Genomic DNA, 20534 nt, shown 5'->3' on the forward strand with positions numbered 1-20534 from the left:
AGTAAGAATAACAAGGACACAGTTGTTTCTGGAGTTCAGAAAGTCCTTAAAGATGAAGTAAGGCTTCTTATCTTAGGCTAGACTTGAGAGCTACAAAAACTGTTTAGAATGCTGGAAATACAAAGTTTTTTTAGAAAATAACCTCCACTGATAATACTGAAGGAAATATAACATCAGCTGGGGTTTGGCTTCATCACCTAGTTTACCTCATTTGCAGCTTTCTTTCCAAGATACATTGGTTCATTGGTTAGTAAGATTTTACTTACCCCCAAAAATCAGAATGAGAGTTAAATATTGTTACGAAAGATCAACCATATCACAGCCTGTTAAGGAGGCTTTCCTGTGTGACCATGCAGGAGCCACTCTGGCAGTCATACTCGCACCATCCCAGGCTTTCTCTGCTGGGATTTAAGCCCCTTTGCCGCAGGCAGCTCCAGGGAGCCGGTGGGTGACCTTCTGGACTCCCCACCCACACTCACATTGTCAGGCAAATTTCCCTTACTGGCTTGACCCAAGGTTTCCTACAGCAGAGTCTCAGACTTCTGGATCCTTTAAGTAATTTTATCAAGGTGCAGCAGCATAATGACAGATCAGGCTGGGTGCCTTGGAGCTGAGATCCTGACCAAAGGAATGCCCTGGCGTTCAAGTCCATGTGCGTGTTCCAATGGTGATATTTGTCTGGGGTCTTCTCGCTGTTCAGTGGGTGACTGGCCACCATTCAGCCAGCACAGCAGGTCCCCATGCCCTTTGTTGGTCAGAAGGCTCACCTAGGGGTTCCAACCATTTCCTCCCACCCAGGGCACAAGCTGCAGCTTACAATGCAGCAGTGATTACTGTTCTGCCTCAGTACTGTATTTTGTTCTTTATTTGTAGGGTTGGCTGCTTCCATTTTGTGTTTGCCTTTACTCACTCAATTGACAGTAGGGTGAAGCTGAGATTATTTAGAAATGTTCTTGCATCTGATCAACATCTGTGAAACTTAACAGAATTGCATTCTACTGTTTGTGTAAACTATTAATTATGCTAGAGACCCTGGAGTTGTATGTCTGAAAACTCAAGCAGTGCTGCATCAGTTTGTATTCATATAGTTTTTCCTTTATTTTTCTCAAAATCATAACATAATATGGATTGGCATATTTTAGGCAGTGAATAGCCTGGATCTTCCAGTCTTGCTAAAAAGGAGTTGCATACAACCCCTGTCAGTCTACCAGGTGGTTTGAGTGAATTTTTAAAATTAACTCCTGCCATTTTTTAAAGCTCTCTGTCTCTCACTTGTAAGTTTTGGGGGTTGTAATTAATGCTTTGTGAAAGAATAATGTCTGGGCTTCCTGTTAGAACTTGGCTGCAATAACATAGTCGTGGACTTCCAGGGATGACTGAAAATCTTAACAGTTCTTAGATGCTGAGCAAACTGACAGTACATCTTTTTTATTGGAGGTTGGTGAACTTGTTAGAGATCAAGTAGGAATTGTTTTCAATGCAAATTGGTGTACTGAATAATGGAATTAGGATTAAGTGAAGTAATGCAATGGTGAAATGTCACAACTTAATATTTTGAGAAACGAACATTAGCATGCTGTTACTATGAAGAGGTAATTTAAATCGCCCATGATTCCTGAAGTTCTTGGTCATGCTAAAAGTGACTTAACTAAGCTGAAGATAATATACGTTACATGCTGAAAATGTTCATAATCTTTTGGTTAAGCTGTAATCCATTTGTTAGTGCTTTGCAAACTCTGTTTTCTTAACTGGTCTTCTCCAAACATACAAAGTAATTTTTAGCTTAAAAGATTTCATAACTTTATTTGTGGTGGAGAATTTGCATGCTTCTAATTCTTGAGGCCACCAGGCTTGCTTGTAGTACTGCTGCTGTATGTCTGTACACTTGTGCATACATAGTATTTACCCTTTTTTTTTGGTGTATATCCTTTGAAGAAGAGGAACATGTACAAAATGCATAGCAGGGCCAAGGCTGTGAGCTTCTACAACCGTCAGCGCTGGAGGCAGAATTTCTGGAATCATTATCATTTATCAGCTTCCTTATTTTTCTTTTGCCTAAAAGCTCAGATGAGGAGAGAAACTTCTGTGGGTTTTACACACTTGAATGTGTGTAGCAGGAACTTCAACACAGTTTACTCTTTAAGTATGACACTTCAAATAGGCTGAGACTGGTGACCAGTCTCACCAAACTCAGCAAGTGCTTGCAACCACAGTGAATGCACAGGGCAACTTAAAAGTGAGAAGTTCCAGCTGAGTTTCTCAGATCTAGCTGGTTATTGGCAAATCTGACAATCAGAAGCTATTGTATGTGGCTGTCAATGAACATTAACCACTTACTACATTTTCTGAAAGGGTTTTGTGAACATAAATTGAGAGTCATGTAGTGTTTCAGATCTTACATAGGAAAATATTTTTCCTCTCTCAATTTGAATTGATGTAATTAAGCTACTAGAGCAGTGGAGTCAATTTAACTGTCAGAAAAAAAGGTAAATCAAACTCTTAACCTACATTGTAATTTATTTGATTCCTAAAAAATACTATTTAGTAACTTGATACAGGATTTTGTCTCATTATTTCAGAACAATTTTGCTTCATTTCATGTTTTGGTTCAGTCAGCAGACAGCACTATTCTGAAATCTCAGGTGGTAAGAAAGTTGAACCTTGAACTTATATATGTGAGTATAATCATGAGAGGAATATTTTTTAAATGTTACACATCCTAACAGCGTTAGATTGCATTACATTACATATATATATATATCCAGTTTGAATTCAAATTTCAGTCTCCTTCTCTTCCTGCTTTCATCTCTAGGGCTTTAAATCTCTTCTTAGATATGGACTTGATAAAATGGTTAATTCAACTTGTGGTATTTTTACAGAATAGCCACCTAGTAGTTTAAAAACAATGTAAGGAATTCTATAAAATATAGTTAGAATTCTAGTGTCTAAGAGCACTGATGATAAATAATCAAAAGCAAGCAAAAATGCTGATAGGATTTTTAGAATAGTGTGTTGTTCATGCATAACTGAGAGTGTATAGGGCTCAGTGGTGTATGGTAACTCATTCACAGAAGTTTAGAAAAGTTACAGTATCAGTGCCTGAAACATTTTCTTTGACTAAACTAGGATCTGTCTTTTAAATTGTGTGATTCTTTACTTCCAAATGATAAAAATTGTATTTTGGTGTTCTGAAATGATCTAATGCATATTTTCTGGTTATGTCCTGATTTTATCGATATCTGTTGTTTCATAAACTGCTGTATTGTTTTATTATGTTTTTAATAGCACGAGAAAAAAGAGTAAAATTGTGCAGTGTTCTTTATTGCTTGATTTATTTTCATTTTCCTCCTTTTTGCATTGAATGACAGCTGTTAGCCGGAATGATAGCAGAACCTGCTTTTCTCTCTGAGTATACTATCTTTGCTTTGGATCCCACCAAACAACCTAAGCCACAGAGTGACGGTGTGGTGAGTCCTCCCACCCCTCTTAGTGATGCCTTTAGCAGGTGGAGGAGAGCAATGTACTAGAAGGCAAACCTAGTGTTGCTTGTGGCTTGTTCTCACAGAAAAGTCTATCTTAACTACCTTGTTGCTAACCCTGCACTAAATTTCACAGAGGTAGTACCTGATAGCTCCTGGCTGGTGTGCTGTATGATGTGAATTTATCATAACATAAAAAAATTAACATGTTTTCTCTTATACAGGTAACCATACCCTGTACAACTTCTAAATAATTGTTGCACAAGTTTGTATGTTTGTTGCATAGAATCTTTCACTTCGTGTTTGTGTATGTCTGTACGTATTTCAAGATAAATAGATAGGATAAACATTGGGATTGGTTTTGTGTAAAGATTACATGCTTTTTGCTGTCTACAGTAAAGGTTGCGTGTCATTTACTACTAATGGTAGCAGGAAATAATTATTTCACATAGACATTGAAATAAATCTATACCTAGTTGGTAACCTGGAAGCTGTTATTGTGAGGATAACTAGCCTGTTTTATAATAATTGATTTTTATTTTAAATATGCATTTCTTTGCCTGGCAATGTTTTCATCATATGTAAGTGGTGAAGCTCAGTGAGAAGAGACAAGAAGTGAAGAAAAAGAGGCAGGCATAGGGATGAAAGCAGACTTCTGCTTTTTAACATAGGCACATACTGTATTCTTGCTGTGGTCACAGGGCTGGAATGGCATCTTTGGCACGCTTCAGAGGCATGGCATTCTTGAGTCTGTAGTCAAATCCCAGTATTTCTTAGAGTCCCAGCTCATCCCTGATATTTTATGATTACTTTGCTTTCCCAGTTGAGTAAGTGCTCTTTTGCTGGTCATGCAGGGGCTGAAGATGACAACTCACTGAAAGCTGTAGCAGGATAGAAACCTAATAAGGAGGTGGACATAGCACAATACACCGTGTTGTGTTCGACTTATCTCTCTCAGGCTAAGCAAGATTGGGCAGAAACAATGATTAATGATTAAAATGGTGATCCACGGAAAGTCTTCATTTGTTGCAAGTGGTTATGCTTTCTTAGAGCATGTCCTTAAAACATAGATTTATCACTAGTTCAGTTGTGTTTCCAAGATTGAACTTCTTGATGGGACCAGAGAGGAGATGCTGAAAATCTGTAGTTTCGAAATAGTTACTAAATTTTTTTTTTCAGTTCTAGGTATTCTGACCAAATTCAAGATCCAGCAATTGCTACTTAAAGATTCACTGCAAATTTAATTAAGCTTTTTGATTTTCACTACATTCCAGAATATCTCTAAAACAGTTTTATTTCAAATAACGTATTTCTGTGATTGCTCAAATGATATTTTTATATGATGTTTTAGTATGTACTTTAATGGCATATTTACTGGCTTGCATATTTATATACAAGACTGCATACAGAGCAAATAATTATAGTGTACAAGTTAATGTGTACGAGTGTGTTAATAATATGTTGCCTGTAAAACTGATTTTTTTTCTCTGAACTTTTTGAAAACTCTAGAGCAGTACTCTCACAGTAGGAATTGGGAGGGGGAGAAAACAATGAGAGTAGAGAATAGGATGTCTGATTATAAAAACATATGTATTAAAAAGCACCCTGCATATATTATGCATGTTTGGGAAACATAAACTAAAGGTACAGGAGAGGGAAAGTTTCATGAACACACACAAATGCATATTAATTCTGCTAAATCAAACTGTGTGTATGCAAGTGATGTGTGATCTAAGAGAGTGAATGTCAGAGAGAAATGACTGTAGTTGTGGATATTTTTGGCGTAGATAAAGTTAGTATAAACTCTTTGCTAACTAAGCTGCATAGGTTTTGTTGCATTTTGTTCAAAATATTGTTGGACACTGTGGTTTTTTAAAGAAAAATTAAAGGGAAATGGGGGAAAAAAGTGTCTACTAAGATTTGTTTCCTTTCTCCCTCCATAATTTACTAAGTTTTGGAATACCTGAGAAGGAGGGAGAATAGTCAAATGTTTTTAAATGAAGACATTTAAGCTTTCAGTTTTCAGGCTTACTAATCTACTTATACCTTTGAGAAATAAGTAAGGTTAATTAGTTTGCATTTCAGAAATAGGGAAGTAAGGAGGTATAAATGTCACTAAAACGCCCTAATGTACCCCAGTTAAAACTGAGCTCTGATTTATACATCTTCATAATAAAAACAAACTTTTTTATTAGAGATTGTAAGTATAGCTGCCTTTGGATAGAGATATGGATGTGTTTGTTCTGTGAATTTGTGGAGGAGAGACTTCCCTTGGTTTCCAGAAACCCTGATGTAAGAGCCGGGTTTAAGACTTTTGAAATGTCTGCCCGTGCTCTGTTATTCTGGTTTTGCTGAAAGCTCTCAGAAGATTTATGAAAGGCTGGGGCATTTAAGCTCTTCAAAGCCTCTTGAATCTGTACTTATATATAGCAACTTCCATTCAGAGTTGCCTTTCAGTGTGTGGACACCTGAATACAACCCTTTGCACAGTGACGTAGACTTGCAGCAGCTACATACCTGTGGTGGTCCAGTTTTTGTACAAAAGATTACCAGTGTATCCCTTTTATAATTTATGCCAGTGGAAAGTCTAACCCCAGATATAGTTTCTACTTTTGTTCGCTCGGATTGAATGCAAAGACACCAGCATAAAAAGCAGGAAAATTCTAAAAGTGGAGGCATTAGTTTAGTTTTGAAATTACATTTTTGAGAATCCTTATAAATCTTTAAATGGCAGATTTTTAAGCATCTTCGCAGAAAGGAACAACATCCGTGGGTTTTATATTCATAAAAACCTTATTAAATTTAATAAATCGACTTAGTCTTGTGTTTTAAAATAGATGTTAAATATTAAATTATTCTTATGAATTACATGTGCAAACCCTTCATAGTTTCCTTTAATTATTTTTTATGTATATCAGAATACCACAAGTTGAATTTTTGAAAGAAGTGTATGCAGTTAGTTTGTAATTCTTGGTAAAGTATTTGTCTACCTCTGTTATCAGACCTGTACTAGCATGGTAGATGCTTTGTAAATTGGAAAGCAGAAAATAATTTTTTATTCGAATTACCTTATTATTAACTTTCCAATTAGGAAATGAAAAGGAATGGGTTAGGGCGCTGAGAATAAAAGGTGGAAGTGCTGTAGATTAAAACACAGTAAGAGCTGTTAGTCTGCTAGGAATAAATCCACCACCACAGGATCGTGTTCTGAAGCAGAATGCAGATTTTGTTCAAGCCAGGTGAAGTGCAGTTTCCAAATTCAGACTTCATGTATGTCTGGTTATTGCTCATTTCGTTTCATCTGCATCTGGGTGACTGCTCCTTCACTGTCTGAATTTCTCTTCGTTCTATGGTATTTTTGTAGTTCCTTAAGACCTTTTCAAAGGCCTTTAACACTGTATCATTCCTCTGCCACATTAATGTTTAGATATGCTTATCTGCATATCTAGAGTACAAACTGTGAATGTGATCATGTAGCAGATACATACAAGGAGGATTGTGATTGAAATTTCAGTTATGTGTGCACCTCAAATTTTTCAGTTTGCATGTAACTTTCAGGGTACAGCTGGATTTAAAATTAAGAGTTACACTGCTTCTAGGTGAATTTACCCATATTTTGTTTGATATGCCTCAGTGCTTTGCTTCTCTTGGACAAATTCTTGTCCAGGATGGTTTCTAGCATGTTTTGCTAATTCACGTGGACTGGGTTTAAACAGCATAAAACTGTCTGGGTTTGTATAGACTAGAAGCATAGATTTTCCTGAGTTGGAAGGGAACCATGGGAATCACCAAAGCCCAGGTCCTGGCACTGCACAAGGACAGCCCCAAGATTCACACCATGTGCCTGAGAGTTCATGTTGAAGAAGTCCAAACACTTCCTGAACTCTGTCGGGCTTGGTGCTGTGACCAGCACCCTGGGGAGCCTGTTCTTGTGCCCAACCACCCTCTGGGTGAAGAGCCTTTTCTAATATCCAACGTGAATTTCCTCCAACAGAGCTTCATACCGTTCCCTCAGGTCCTGTCACTGATCATCAGGGAGAAGAGATCAGCTCCTGCCCCTCTACTTCCCCTCCCTAGGAAGTTGTAGACTGCCATGAGGTATTTCCTCAGTCTCCTCCAAGCTGAACAGACCAAGTATTCTCAGACACTCAAGGCCCTTCACCGTCCTCCTTGCCTTCCTTTGGACACTCTCTAACAGCTTCATACCTTCCTGCATTGAGGTGACTTTCTGTCGACCAGGACCCCCAGGTCCCTTTCTGTGGCACTGCTTTCCAGCCTCTCTTTCCCCAGTCTCTATGGACATCCAGAGTTGCCCCATCCCAGGTGCAGAATCCAGCACTTTCCCTTGTTAAACTTCATCTGGTTGGTGATTGCTCAGCCCTCTGATTTGTTGAGGTCTGTCTGCAGGGCCTCCCTGCCTTTGAGGGAGCTGACAGCTCCTCCCAATTTAGAGTCATCATCAAACTTACTTAGTGTACCTTTGAGTCCTGCATCCAAGGAATTTATGAAGCTATTGAAGAGAACTGGGCCTAAGATGGAGCCCTGTGGAACCCCACTAGTGACAGGTCACCAGTCTGATGTCACCCCGTTCACTTTTTATGAAGTTACCCCCTAACTCTTTGTGCCTGACCCATGAGCCATCAACCATTGCATGATGTGTTTATTCAGCTGCGTGCCGGACATTTTGTCCAGAAGGATACTGTCAGAGACAGTATCCAAAGCTTAACTGAAATCTAAAAAGATTATAACAAGTGGCTTTCCTTGGTCAGCTCCATGGATAATCTTGTCATAAGGGGAAATCAGATTTGACAAGTAGGAGTTTCCGTTTGTGAAGCTCTACTGACTGACTAATGACTGTGGTGTCTTTCAGGTGTTTTTCAATAACTCCTAGAAAAATCTTCTCCATAATTTTACCGGTCACTGAAGTGAGACTAATAGGCCTGTAGTTTCCAGGGTCATCCTTCTTGAAAACTGGGACAACGTTATCCAGCTTCCAGTCACTGGGAGTTGGTTAGAAAACACCTGAACATAAGGCATAGGAAATGCAGGATAGACAGGCTAGGAATAGAATGTTAAAAAAAAAAAAACCACCACCAACCACCACCAAAAAAGCAACCAACAAAAAACCCCAACAAACAAATGTAAAAGCAAACCACAAACGATTGTTTTCTGTTGTATTGATTTTGTTGGTTTGGGTGGGTTTTTTTATGTGTGTGTGTTTTGTTTTTCTTTCTTTGGGAGTGCAGAGGAATGTACACATGAAGTTTTTGGAGAATGTTTTTTCTGAAAGTTTAATCTTCTTCCTGTGCTTGTTTGGACTTTAAAACAGTTTGTTACCAGCACTCTTTTCCAGGTAGTTTCCCCCCTCCCCAGTGCAGTTAAACAAAGAACAGCCAATTCTTACTCATGTTGGCTGTAAAACACTAATCATCAATTAGATTTTTCCTGCTATCATTTTGGCTTTTTGGTGTTTCTTTGATTTGTCCATAAATGTTATATAAATAATTGCTCTGAGTAACTTAATTGGAGATGTCAGCATTTGCAGATGTCTCATACTAATCCAAGCACACATAGCTGCTTTGTAGTTCTGTATATTGCAGCAGGCTGTTCTGAATTTAACAAACTAGCTTGTTTGCATGAAGACATCTTAATAAACTTTCTAAAGAAAGTACTAAAAACACAGACAAGGTAAAAGTACAGATGGTATTTCTAGGAATCAGTGAATTACAGCCTTTGTAGTCTGTTCTTTCTAATGGTTGTTTTTCCCACTGTAGAACTTAACTAAGCAACCACTTGCGGGATCCCCAGAGAATAATGGAAGTGAAGCAGCCTCCCCGCAGGTATGTGGAGGACATGGGGGCTTTGTTTCCTGCTTCCCTGCTGCCTTGTCTTTGTGTTACCTTGGCTTAAGTGCCCAGTAGATATCTTCATGCTGGAGTAGGGATGATAAGTCCTTGCCTGTCAGGATACTAGGGTATTTTGTTTGTGTGTAATCCCATTAACTGGTCATTAAGTGTTGTCACTCATGTGTGGAGGTTTGTTGTGGGTTTTTTGGTTTGGTTTTTTTTTTCTCTTTTGTTCTTCTGGTTTAGAACAGCATAAGTACTATAGCTGCATAAATCAATAATTTCATTTTATATAAAAGTCAGAAAGCCATTTAAAATAAGAAAAGCACTTTTCAGGATGGCATGCTAGAACTAACTATTGTACAATAGCTTTTACAGTATATTTGTTCATGATAGGAAAATACCTTTGTGTCTTTGAGAGAAATACTGTCTTCTCTGTAAGGCATCAGGAAGTGAGTCAATTATGTTTTTTTCAGTTTGAGACAGTAGTAAATTTAACTATTTATTTTAGTTCCACGTTCTTCACTTTTTAAAGGGATTACACAGAAATACATTCTTTTCAAAGTTTAAATCAAGGCTGTAGTTTATTGGATTTAATTGCTATCTGAAATTGCCCACGTCTCGTAGCTGCATGCCTGATTTTTCTGCGCAAGGAGGTGATTCTTTTGAGGGAGTGGCAGCTATTTGGTGTCGTGCGTGTGTCAGGCAACAGTCATTCCTTTGCCCAGATCTGGTCTCTCTTTCATGGGCTTTAGTGTGTCTGTCTGTCTAAAAGCAGTGCAGAAGTAATGACTTGCTTTGAATTTTTGCAGGAAAGTGACTCTCAGTCTTTCACCCAGAGGCTTCAGCTCCGAGTTTCCTCCATGGAATCTTTGTTTCGAAGCCCGGTGAAGGAGACCCTGTTCCGCTCTCCTTCTAAGGAGTCCCTAGGACGAAGTTCTTCGAGAGACTCACTGAATCGACTGGACCTGGATGCCCTCAGTCCCACATTTGACTCACCCTCTGACATTGAAAGTGAAACAGAAGAGCCTCCTGGAAATGTGGACAGTCTCAGCAAGGAGCAGTTGCTGCAGCGACTGCGCAGAATGGAGCGCAGTTTGGGCAACTACAGGGGAAAATACTCAGAGGTAGGCAATGTAGTGACTGGTTTAGCTGGGCAGAGAGTGGAAAAGATGAGGGTTATGGATATTGCAGTAGTGGATAATCTTTTTGTTTTCCTATTTGGAGCAAATGGTTCAGCTTAAACCTAACATGAAAGTTAAATTATAATCCTAATTGGCCTCTAGAGAGGTCAGATGTTTTTCTGGTAATAAATCATGGAAATCCTTTTCTTCTCTTGATTATAATTAATTTCCTCGTGTCAGCAGTAGAGGTTAATTAGTGGTTGCTGACAGAAAGTAGGCCTGTTAAGGTTTCAGCAGAAAGCCTGTAGCAGGGGGTGGAGTTCAGGACAGAGCTGAGCATGTTTTGTACTCACATGACAGCAAATTTGTCTTTGTTCTGAAGCACAGTGTATATTCTGTGCATGTGCAGTGGGCAAGCATTTTGTTTTAAGGAAATAAGTTCTATTCTCTGTAACTTCCAAATACTCCCTGTAAGGAATTAATTCAAGGACCATTACTTTTGCTATTTTAGTGAAAGAAAAGTAGTTTTTCTACTCATTTCACGAATTATTGGGAAAGTAAAGCTGTCTAAGTGATGGTGGTGTTTTGGGATTGGGGTTTTTTGTTTGTGTTGGGTTTTTTTGTTTGTTGTTTTTTGAAGTTTGTGTTGTATGTAAAACTGAATGTTTACACTGATTTTTTACAGTTCTTTTAATGTTTGCTTCCCTCAAATACAAAAATGGCTGTGCAGACTTTTGTCTGCTAGTGTCAAAATCCCTGGAATCTAAAATATATATACAGCAATTGCAGTATTCAGCATATACCTGAAAAAGCAGTTGTCTCCCATTAATTTTTGGTTCTCTTCCAGCTAGTATAATAGGTATTTTTTTAAAGTTATGTGAAACAGTATTGCTAAAGTGAAAATTCTTCAGTTTGGTTTGGGGTTTTGATTTTTTTTTTGTTTTCTATTAGTGTAGTCTGTTTAGCAAGTCGTAATTTTCTGTATCAAAAAGGCTTGGTGATTTTTTCTGTTTCTTTAGTTCAATTGGAAAGAATTGTTTTGCTGGAGCTTTGAAGACCGTAGTTTCAATATATAATGAATAATTAAAACATATATGTTTTTTCTCTCTCAAAGTAGGATACATAGTTAACATCTCAAAAATATGATAAGGGAAACCATCCATAGCAGTTTTCGTTTTCTTTTTAAGTGCAAAATAAATATGGCTTTGAAATTTAAAGTAATTTTGAAAAAATCTTATTTTATGTAAGAGTTTGAAGTTATGTTTTGGCCTACTGATTTCTGGTTTGGGTGTTTTGGATGTGTTTTCCTTTAGTTTTTCATCAGTTTGAAAACAGAATATTCTAGTTCCAAGTGCCATTATGCTACTTCAACTTTAGCAATTGTAATTAAATTTTAAATTAAACTGAATTGTGCAATTACTTGTGAAATCCTTTGTCAACTTACAGTGAGAAATACTGTCCACTTTCAGTCTGTCTGTATGCTGGGTGTATGCAAAGCACGTGGGATGAGAACATTAAACAGACCCTTTTTTTTTGCAAACTTTCTAAATGTATTTTTTAATGCATACTCTGCCATCCCTGGGACGTGCACTCTTACAAATGGACATCCCTGGGGGGTAGCTGTCTGGGATGCAACTTTGTGATACTGTTGGGTTTTGATCCCCTGTACTGAGGCATGGTATGTCTTCTCAGCAAAGGGAAAAGTGTGCGTGAATGCTGAGTAACGTCACTGTTTTGTGAGGTAGGGGTTTTTATTAACACATTGGAGATATTTTATAGATAGAAAAAGGAGACACTGAGAAAATTCAAGTACCTTTCTGTCAACAGTGTTCTCAAATGAAGTGAAGAGTTTGAAAATGCAAATAGCGATACAGCTAAGGAAGTTGTTTCAGTGACTGTTAGTGAATGCATTTTCATCATTTTACCCAATTTCTGTCTTTTAGCTAGTGTCTGCTTATCAAGTTATCCACCGGGAAAAGAGGAAGCTGCAGGTAAGAATTACTTTTCATCCTCTCTTGCCTGAATGCTTTTTTGAATCTTAAAATGTGTAGTGCAAATACAGATTTAATTTTCACTGCATTGTGTGTGCTTGTTGTGTATCTAACAAAAGACTGTATTATCTGGGATTTCTAAGGAAACCAAGTTAATATTGATTTGTCAAAATACCTGTGAAGCTATTGTTCTCCAGCCTTTTTTTTTTTTTTGGATCAGGTGAGTTCAGGTGATAGGTTGCCAACCCACAGTTGGAAATTTGTGGTAATACTTACACATCAAGCATGACTTGAAAGAGAAATACAAATCATTACATCTTCTGCTGAAGTACAATTCTGTGAATTTATTTATATATTTATATGTTTTTTTATAAGCTACATTTAATACACCTGATCTTTATTCTTCCTTTTTCTTAAGAGCATTCTGAGTCAAAGTCAGGATAAAGCACTTCGGAGAATTGGAGAACTGAGAGAGGTAGTAATTTCTTTTACTCTTTGCATGTTTACTTTATAGCACATCTACATAGGATCTTTTTCTGCCTAGGTTTTGATTTTTTTGCTCAATTTCCAAAATATTTCCTGTTATAGAACACTTTTTTTCTGCTTACTTTCTTTTTTTCGTATGGGTTTACTCCTCTGGCTTGTTTTCCATTCAGCAGCTTGTTACTGTACTCTTGGAACAGTGCCTCATACCCACTGAACTCTACTTCTTTGTGCACTGTGAAATACGTAGAAGTGTGTGTGGTTGTTGCAGTGTTGTTGGGCCCAGCCATAGGTGTCCCTGTGCAATTTGTTGCTCTTCTGTTATTGACAAATTCTAGTGTTAGGTAAATACAAGTAGGAGGCACATTTTAATAAAGCTGTCAGTGACTATAAAAAAATCTTGGGATAAAATTTTAAAAAATACTCATCTTTATCTCATTTGTAATATTTATGTTGTTTTTTGGATTTGAGTATAGTTTGATTTCAGTTATAAAATCATGTAGGTTATGCTATTGTCTCTTTAGGTTATAGTGAAATTAAAAGGAGAAGCTCTAATATATTTGGTATTGATAATAAACCCGTGGACTTATTTAAAAAATATACAGAGGATCAGGCAGAACAAATTAGAAGGGCAAGATCACAAAAGCCGTGTTGTCAGACCCTGATGAAGCACAGTGTGAAGCTGAAGCCATTTTATTCCTGCAAGAGCAAGTGCAGCATCAGGTTTGGAGAGGGGCATGGACCTCTCTGTCCATGCTCTTACCTTACTGGAGAGCTGGAACCAGTTTGCCCAAAGCCACAGGCTTTGTCTGTGAGTGCAGCCCTGCTTTTGGCCTGCACCACGCCAAGCATCAGCACTGGCAGGAGCCATTAGACTGTGGTGAGGTCTCACCTTTCCCTGAAGGCAGACTGGGTGTCTTGCCCAGAGACAGGGACCAGGACTTGTTCCCTTGGGGTGAGGGATGGGGACTGTGAGCATCTGACTGTGTGTGTACTCACGGCTTGCACTCACCCACAGGGAACTGTCCCTGTGCGACCGGCCAGGCAGCCAGTCCTTTCAGGGGAGGTCACTGCCACATTGATGGGCAGTCTTCAGCAGTGCAGGGAGTAATTCAGGTGAGCAGGCAGTGAACTGTGTGTGCCACCAGGGTGGCGTTTGGATTCACATCTGTGCTGCTTCTGCCCCAGCAGCTGAGAACAGTGGGGCAGAGTGCTGGGTGTACTGTGCTGGTCTGAGCTGGAGCCTGTGCCTGGGCTGTTACGATGTCCTAAGCTTAATTGTCAGCCTGTAGGAGGGGAAAAGACACAGCATTTCTGACAGAAGTGGCTTGCCAATGTTGTCTCTTTCCGGATCACTACAAGGTCAGATGAAAGAAGCTCATTCTATGTTAAGTCCATATCCATGTGCTCCCATAGGATTAGTTTTTCAGCTTAATGCTACTTGATAAAGTTAGGAAGGCAGATGTATACCGGAGTTAAATCTTTGGTTTATGACAGAGGGTTGGACATACGCATTTTTATTTTGCACTTCTGTTGTAGTCTTGGTGATTCATATATGTAGATAAGTTATACATACATTTCTGATTTATATATATACATTTGTATATATGTATTTGGTGTAAAATTTAATTTCACTCTTACAAATCTGGTAGATTAAAGAGTCCTTCAACCCTAACACTGAAATTCTTTTTCGACTTCAAAATGTGTTTTTTTAGTCTTTTGGAAGCCTAAGTGTTGCAGCATTAGGTAAAACAGGCACAAAAGAAAAATTACAAATACAATGGTAAGTTTCCATTGTGGAAGCCAAAATGGCAAAAAAGTAGTTTGTTTGTTGATGTAATAATTGGTTATCAGAAATTAATTTTGAAAATCCTACAGTATAATTTTCCCATAAATATGTTGAATCAGACAAGTTTCTTCTAAGAGGGCCAGATAAGAATAAATTATCTCCTTTAAGGCCAAGTTGACAGTGTGAAACAGTCCCTAGAAGCCAATGTGTCTTTTACTTACCTTAGTTTTCTCCTGTTAGGAGTAATTCCTCAAAAACAGTCTTCAAGCAGTCTTCAGTGTTCTCCCTCTCAGAAAAGGATCAGAAGGGACTTTGGGATCCAAAAAGGGCCATTTCTGTAAATCCCTTTGGCACTTTTTCTCATGCTGACCTGCTTTGCTTCGTTTGGAAGGAATCGCTTCTAAAGGTCAGAAGCAGGAGGCAGAAGTGTGATTAGTAGCTGCTGAGAACCTGAGGCAATGCAGCATTATGGAATGGGTATAGTGGATATAGGAAGAGAGGAGTTTTTGCAGTGACACCTTCCATCACTGTCCTGCCTGTGCATGACGGGGCAGGCTCAGCTCACACGGCTGTGGTTCTCAGGGCTGTTATCAGCTCAGCTGTGGCAGGGGACTCACTGTTGGAGGTCAGGGATAGACAGCAAGAGAATGTAAAATCAGACTTAGAATTGGAGGAAAGCAGCATAGGAAGCATCCGTTGCCCTGTGTTTTGTCTCTTGTTTACTTTTTCATCCTTTCTTTCTGTTATCCTCTGTCTTTGCCTGGCTAATGGAACTCATGTTTATGGGTGAGGATTGCTTAGATACAAGTGACCTTTGCAGAATAGCAGTCATAGAAGGATTTGTTTCCTGGGGTAAATCACTGGAAGAGATATGTGGATGAAGTGAATATATAAATCAAAAAAATTAACATACAAGTTTCAGAAAGTATTTACAGTGCGTGCATAAAATGTGTGTGGTCCTGGTTCTCTCAATAAGCAGTTAGATGTGAATTAATTTAAATTCATTTGTTTACTATTAGAATGATAATTATTTAAAGAAAGTTTAATATTAAACCTTAAAAGTATAGGAAGTAAATAGACGAGACTTCCCACAGGAAGTATGTTATAAGACTGTGTAGATCCTACTAATGCATTCAGGTAACATCTGCAAGTTTCTGAGCATGCTGAGCCAAACAGTTGTGTGTAAGTATCAAGTAAAGCCACGTAGTTGAATTATTTGGCATTCTCTGCTTTTGTCATTGGAGACACATTTGTGGAATAATAAGGCCACCTTTTTCCTCTTACACATGGCATTTGTCCTATTAGAATGCTGGCATGTTTAATGAGCATACTGAATTTTACATTTCTGCTGTTTATGTTGGCTTAATCTGGTGGCTGTATGAAGAATATACTGAAGTGCAGACTTCAGCCTCCAGAAGAAATGTGTGCATGGAAAACAGTCTTTCAGAAGCAGGCTTGAAATGATCCCTATATGAATTTACTTCTAGGAAGAAAGAAAGAATCCTTGTTAATTTTGTATCTAATCTAGATTCTTGCTGTTTTAATGCTGGTATTATAATGGGATGTTATTATACTGTGTGGAATGTTGTATAATAAAAGAAATGTCCACTGTTTGGTTGTATTTTGGGGTCACAACTATGAAGAGGTATTTTAAATATTATTTCATAATATTTTGATCATTTTTTGAATTCACATTTCAGTTTTCATTTGAGATATGTTTATTCACAGGAGCTCCAGATGGATCAACAAGCAAAGAAACATCTTCAGGAGGAGTTTGATGCTTCCTTGGAAGAAAAGGATCAACTTATTAGTGTGCTGCAGACTCAGGTACGATGCTTTACCCGACAGGTGTTCTTCAGAAGTGCTTTTTTCACCTTTTCTTTTTAGCTATCTATTCCCTGTAATGCATATCCATGTTTTATTATAATTGCTGTGAAGCTGTAAAGCTTCCTGAGAGTTTATGATTGTACAGAAATTAGGTGCATCTTTGTGGTAAAGGATACCTATGTAAAGGTCTCACTGATGTTAAATATGATTGATTTGCACTTAAATACCTTCGTAATATCTTTGTTATCAAGACATCAACATTAACAGATGTCTGAGCTAAAATTACTTCGGCAAAATTTGTGTTTTGCTTAATTGATCTTTGTTTCTCTACTCATAATGAAAGCATTTTTGTTAATTTTAAGCATAATTCTGATTTTTAAAAAATTGTAAATTCAGACAGATTTTTCCATTTTCTACTTACTAATACCAACTTTATTTAATTCTCTCTAGTTTTGAAGATTGACATATGATCTGTTTAGAATCCTTGGGGTTTTTTTAACAAAAAGAACATTTTGTTTAGGTGTCATTGCTGAAACAAAGGTTACAGAATTGTCAAGTAGGCACTGATTTGCTTGATCAAAATATGCAATCAGAACCACAAGTTCAAAGTCCAACAAAAGAAGTCGGTGCAGAAAATATTATGGAACCAGGAAGCAATGGTATGTATTGTGGCTTTTTCAAGAGATTGAATTTTGAGGAATGAACTTGCTGTTATTTATGATGGAGTAACAATATTTAGGGCTGAACATGTCATAGTAGGGATATATTTCCTAGAAGGAGACAATTATTTTGAAAACAATGTGGCAGCTAGAAGACAGGATATCCTAGTATCTAAGGATATACTAAATTTTCCTAAGAATTCAATTCTGATAGATCTTTCCTTTGTCAGTATTGATAATACCATTGTAATTATTGGTTTGTTGGTGTTCTTACTACCCCCACTTAATATGATCAAGAGATTCTACCTCCCATAAGCAAGGATGTATCCCTGGAGTTTAGAGAGGAGATGAAGACAGGAGACTAGTTGCTAATCTCCTGCTTTTGTTTGTGAGTTTGTGGGGTTTTATTCCATTGACTTTATCAGTAGAAAGTAAAAGCAAAGATCAATTTTGATATTCCTGTTATTGAATAACCTAAGTGTTCCCCACGCTGAGAGGTTATTTGAATTAATGGGACTCCCAGTATTGTGCATATTTAATTACTGAGCAGGGGACATCATAATGCTGATACAGAATAAAAATGTCCTTCATTGTTACCCTTCATAAAAGGGTAGGCTCAGGCAGAGTGAACATGCATCTTGAAACAGTATTTGTTCAGCTGTGTTCAGCTGTGTTCAGCAAAAATCTACTATGATTTTTGTATGTACGGATAATATGAAGGGATAGGTGAGAGATGCTCTTATCTAGTGCTGTGATTTTTGTAGTGCTTAGTAAATAGTGTAAGAATCAGGGTTCAGGATGTTTCCTGTGCTGGAGTTTGCTTCTGGACTATCGTGTGTAAGACTTATGGTTGTGAACAGAGCCTCTGAATTTGTCTGATCCTATTTTCATGCCAAGTAGTCTTGGAACCTCCAGAGCATCAGAGCAGAAATGCACAGTAAAATGTTACCCAAAATTGCTAGTTTTACAGAGAGATTCAAACTGAGAGTACGTTTAGATTATATATTAGGAAAAAACTCTTTACTGTGAGGGTGGTGGGGCGCTGGAACAAGAAGTTGTGGATTCCCTGTCTCTGGAAGTGTTTAAGGCCACCCTGGATGGAACTCTGAGCAGCCTGGTCTGGTGTAAGGTGTCCCTGGCCATGGTAGGGGGATTGGAACTAGATTATCTTTAAGGTCCCTTCCAACCCAAACCGTTCTGTGATTCTACGAGTACAGCTCAGAAGGACACTAAGCACAACCTTTATTCTACCAAATGTAGTATTGCCAACCTGGATGTTTTAGAACTGACATCATACCCAGCCCTGAGGAAGCAAGAATCTGTGTTCTTGGCACTTGAGAGATGTGATTTGCTTTGCTTCATTTTTTTTACTGCATGTACAGATTCTGTTAGTAGTAGCAGGCGGGTTTATGTATATTATGATGACTTTTTAATTGCATAAAAAACCTTTTTGACTAATAATTTGGTTTTGAGGTTGATAAAGTAACCTGGGTTTTGTAAATTAATATGGTGTGAAAGGGGGTGTTTTCTGTGTGTGTAGCACCTTTCTGGCAGTTACAGTAGGAATGAGGAAGTGTTGCAGACTTGACATAGCTTTCTTTAGAGACCCATGAGTCACCCCCATTGTGAATGACAAATCACAGAATCACGCTATATTCTGAGTTGGAAGGGACTCACAAGGATAATCAAGTCTAACTCTTAGCTGAATGGCCCATACAGAATGCAGATCTGCGTTTTGGAAATAGCGTGCATATGGTGATGTTGGTGTGTTGTCTTGTAGAGGGTAATGAAGATTCTGTTAAAGCACTGGAAACTCTTAATCAGAGGGTGAAGCGCCAAGAGAACTTGCTGCAACGTTGTACAGAGATGATCCGGTCACATAAGGAGCGCTCTGCCCAGTTAACCAACGAGAAGGAGGCACTTCAAGAACAGTTAGAAGAGAGGCTTCAGGAACTGGAAAAAATGAAGGTGTGGAAAATAGTCTAGACTTTATGTATAGCTATCAAAATATAGTAAGAACTCCCAGTATTTCCAAAATTTATTAATGGAGAAAACCATTAAACAAACTGTCCCTGTACTTTTTTGGAGTTTAAGGTGCACCCACCTGGAATTAACATGCTGAGCAATTACTTACTATTCAAGAGCAGTAAAGTAGGATATGAAACCTTACTGTATGAGTAACCATCAGAATGGCATCAGAAATAAGTAGTTGAGGTAAATTGGAGTGAGAGGAAGACTGGCTTAGCACAGAAGACAGAAGATAAAGTGGAAAAAGTGGAACATTGCTAAACCTTTAAGACATAGTGAACATAAGTGCAGTCCCAAAGCTAATAAATTAATATTTTGCTCAGTTTTCCTGTTAAGACCATTAATGTGAAGTATGGAGTAAAAGTAAGGTGGCTGATAGTAATTGAAACACGAAAATGTTCTAAGTATAGCTGTATTCAACTTCAGTTATGGAGATCAGAGTCCTATCTCTGTCTCTGAGCACTAGCCTGGTTTGAAAAAGGTCTGAAAGACTTGAGTATTTTAAGGGCCTTTTCCACAACAAGACCAGCAATGATCATTTATGCTGAGATCCTCTTGTAAGCCAAGATGCAGGTAATAGAGCAGGTGCTTTAGACATGTTTCTCGTTTTACTGTAGCAGCTCAGACCTCCATGTTTGAGGGCTGTAACAAAGCCTTCAGATATCTGAATTATTACAGAAGCCACGAGGCAGCCTACCACTGGGAGATTTAAAAGTAATTTAAAGCTGCTTACTTCAGTTTCCCTGGATTGCATTCTATGTTCTTCCTCCAAGGCATAGTGCAAGGTAAGAGCCAAACCTGAGCTGTTTGTCCACCAACTTCTGGTTGGGGTCTTTTTTTCAGGACCTTCACATGGCTGAGAAGACTAAACTGATCACACAGCTGCGTGATGCAAAGAATTTGATTGAACAGCTAGAGCAAGACAAGGTAAACAAAACTGTAGATTTTGAGGAAGAAAATGCAAAATACCTTGTTTCTTGGTATTAGAAGCTGTTCTTAGTGACCTGACGGTCTAGTTTATGTTTTAATAAATAAGTTAAGCTGCCTGAGTTTTTTATGGTGTATTTGGGTATTGTGTGTTGGGTTATACTTAATACTGCAAGATGATAATATTTAGGATGAAGCAGTTATACTGGATACACCTCTTGATGTCAGCTTTAAAACAAACAAAAAAAACCCCTGAACACAAATAAAGATAGATACAATTAAATGAATTAGAAAATGACCGTGAAGGAAAAGTGACTGTAGTTTCTACAGAAAATGAAGAATTTATAATTTTTTTGCCCCTTAGAAGTTCTTTTTTAGTCC

General features: G+C 38.0%; 1 protein-coding gene across 7 annotated transcripts in view; it reads left to right on the forward strand.

Annotated features, from left to right (window-relative positions):
* Nucleotides 1–20534, forward strand: part of GOLGA4 (golgin A4) — a 63186-nt gene that overhangs the window by 12822 nt on the left and 29830 nt on the right. For 4 of the 7 annotated variants that reach the window (XM_027900602.1, XM_027900599.1, XM_027900601.1 and 1 more), the window contains 9 exons: nucleotides 3369–3467; nucleotides 9254–9319; nucleotides 10138–10452; nucleotides 12393–12440; nucleotides 12859–12915; nucleotides 16441–16539; nucleotides 17060–17198; nucleotides 18979–19166; nucleotides 20070–20153. In XM_027900602.1, coding sequence (XP_027756403.1) covers nucleotides 3369–3467; nucleotides 9254–9319; nucleotides 10138–10452; nucleotides 12393–12440; nucleotides 12859–12915; nucleotides 16441–16539; nucleotides 17060–17198; nucleotides 18979–19166; nucleotides 20070–20153 — 1095 coding nt within the window. Of the gene's footprint in view, nucleotides 1–3368; nucleotides 3468–9253; nucleotides 9320–10137; nucleotides 10453–12392; nucleotides 12441–12858; nucleotides 12916–16440; nucleotides 16540–17059; nucleotides 17199–18978; nucleotides 19167–20069; nucleotides 20154–20534 lie in introns of those variants that run through there. The other 3 variants (XM_027900605.1, XM_027900604.1, XM_027900606.1) reach the window with 3 other exon arrangements.

Source organism: Empidonax traillii, unplaced genomic scaffold (genome assembly GCF_003031625.1).
Source record: "Empidonax traillii isolate 1590-97213 ecotype Southwest subspecies unplaced genomic scaffold, ASM303162v1 scaffold741:size898883, whole genome shotgun sequence".
In the NCBI taxonomy this organism is placed as follows: domain Eukaryota; kingdom Metazoa; phylum Chordata; class Aves; order Passeriformes; family Tyrannidae; genus Empidonax; species Empidonax traillii.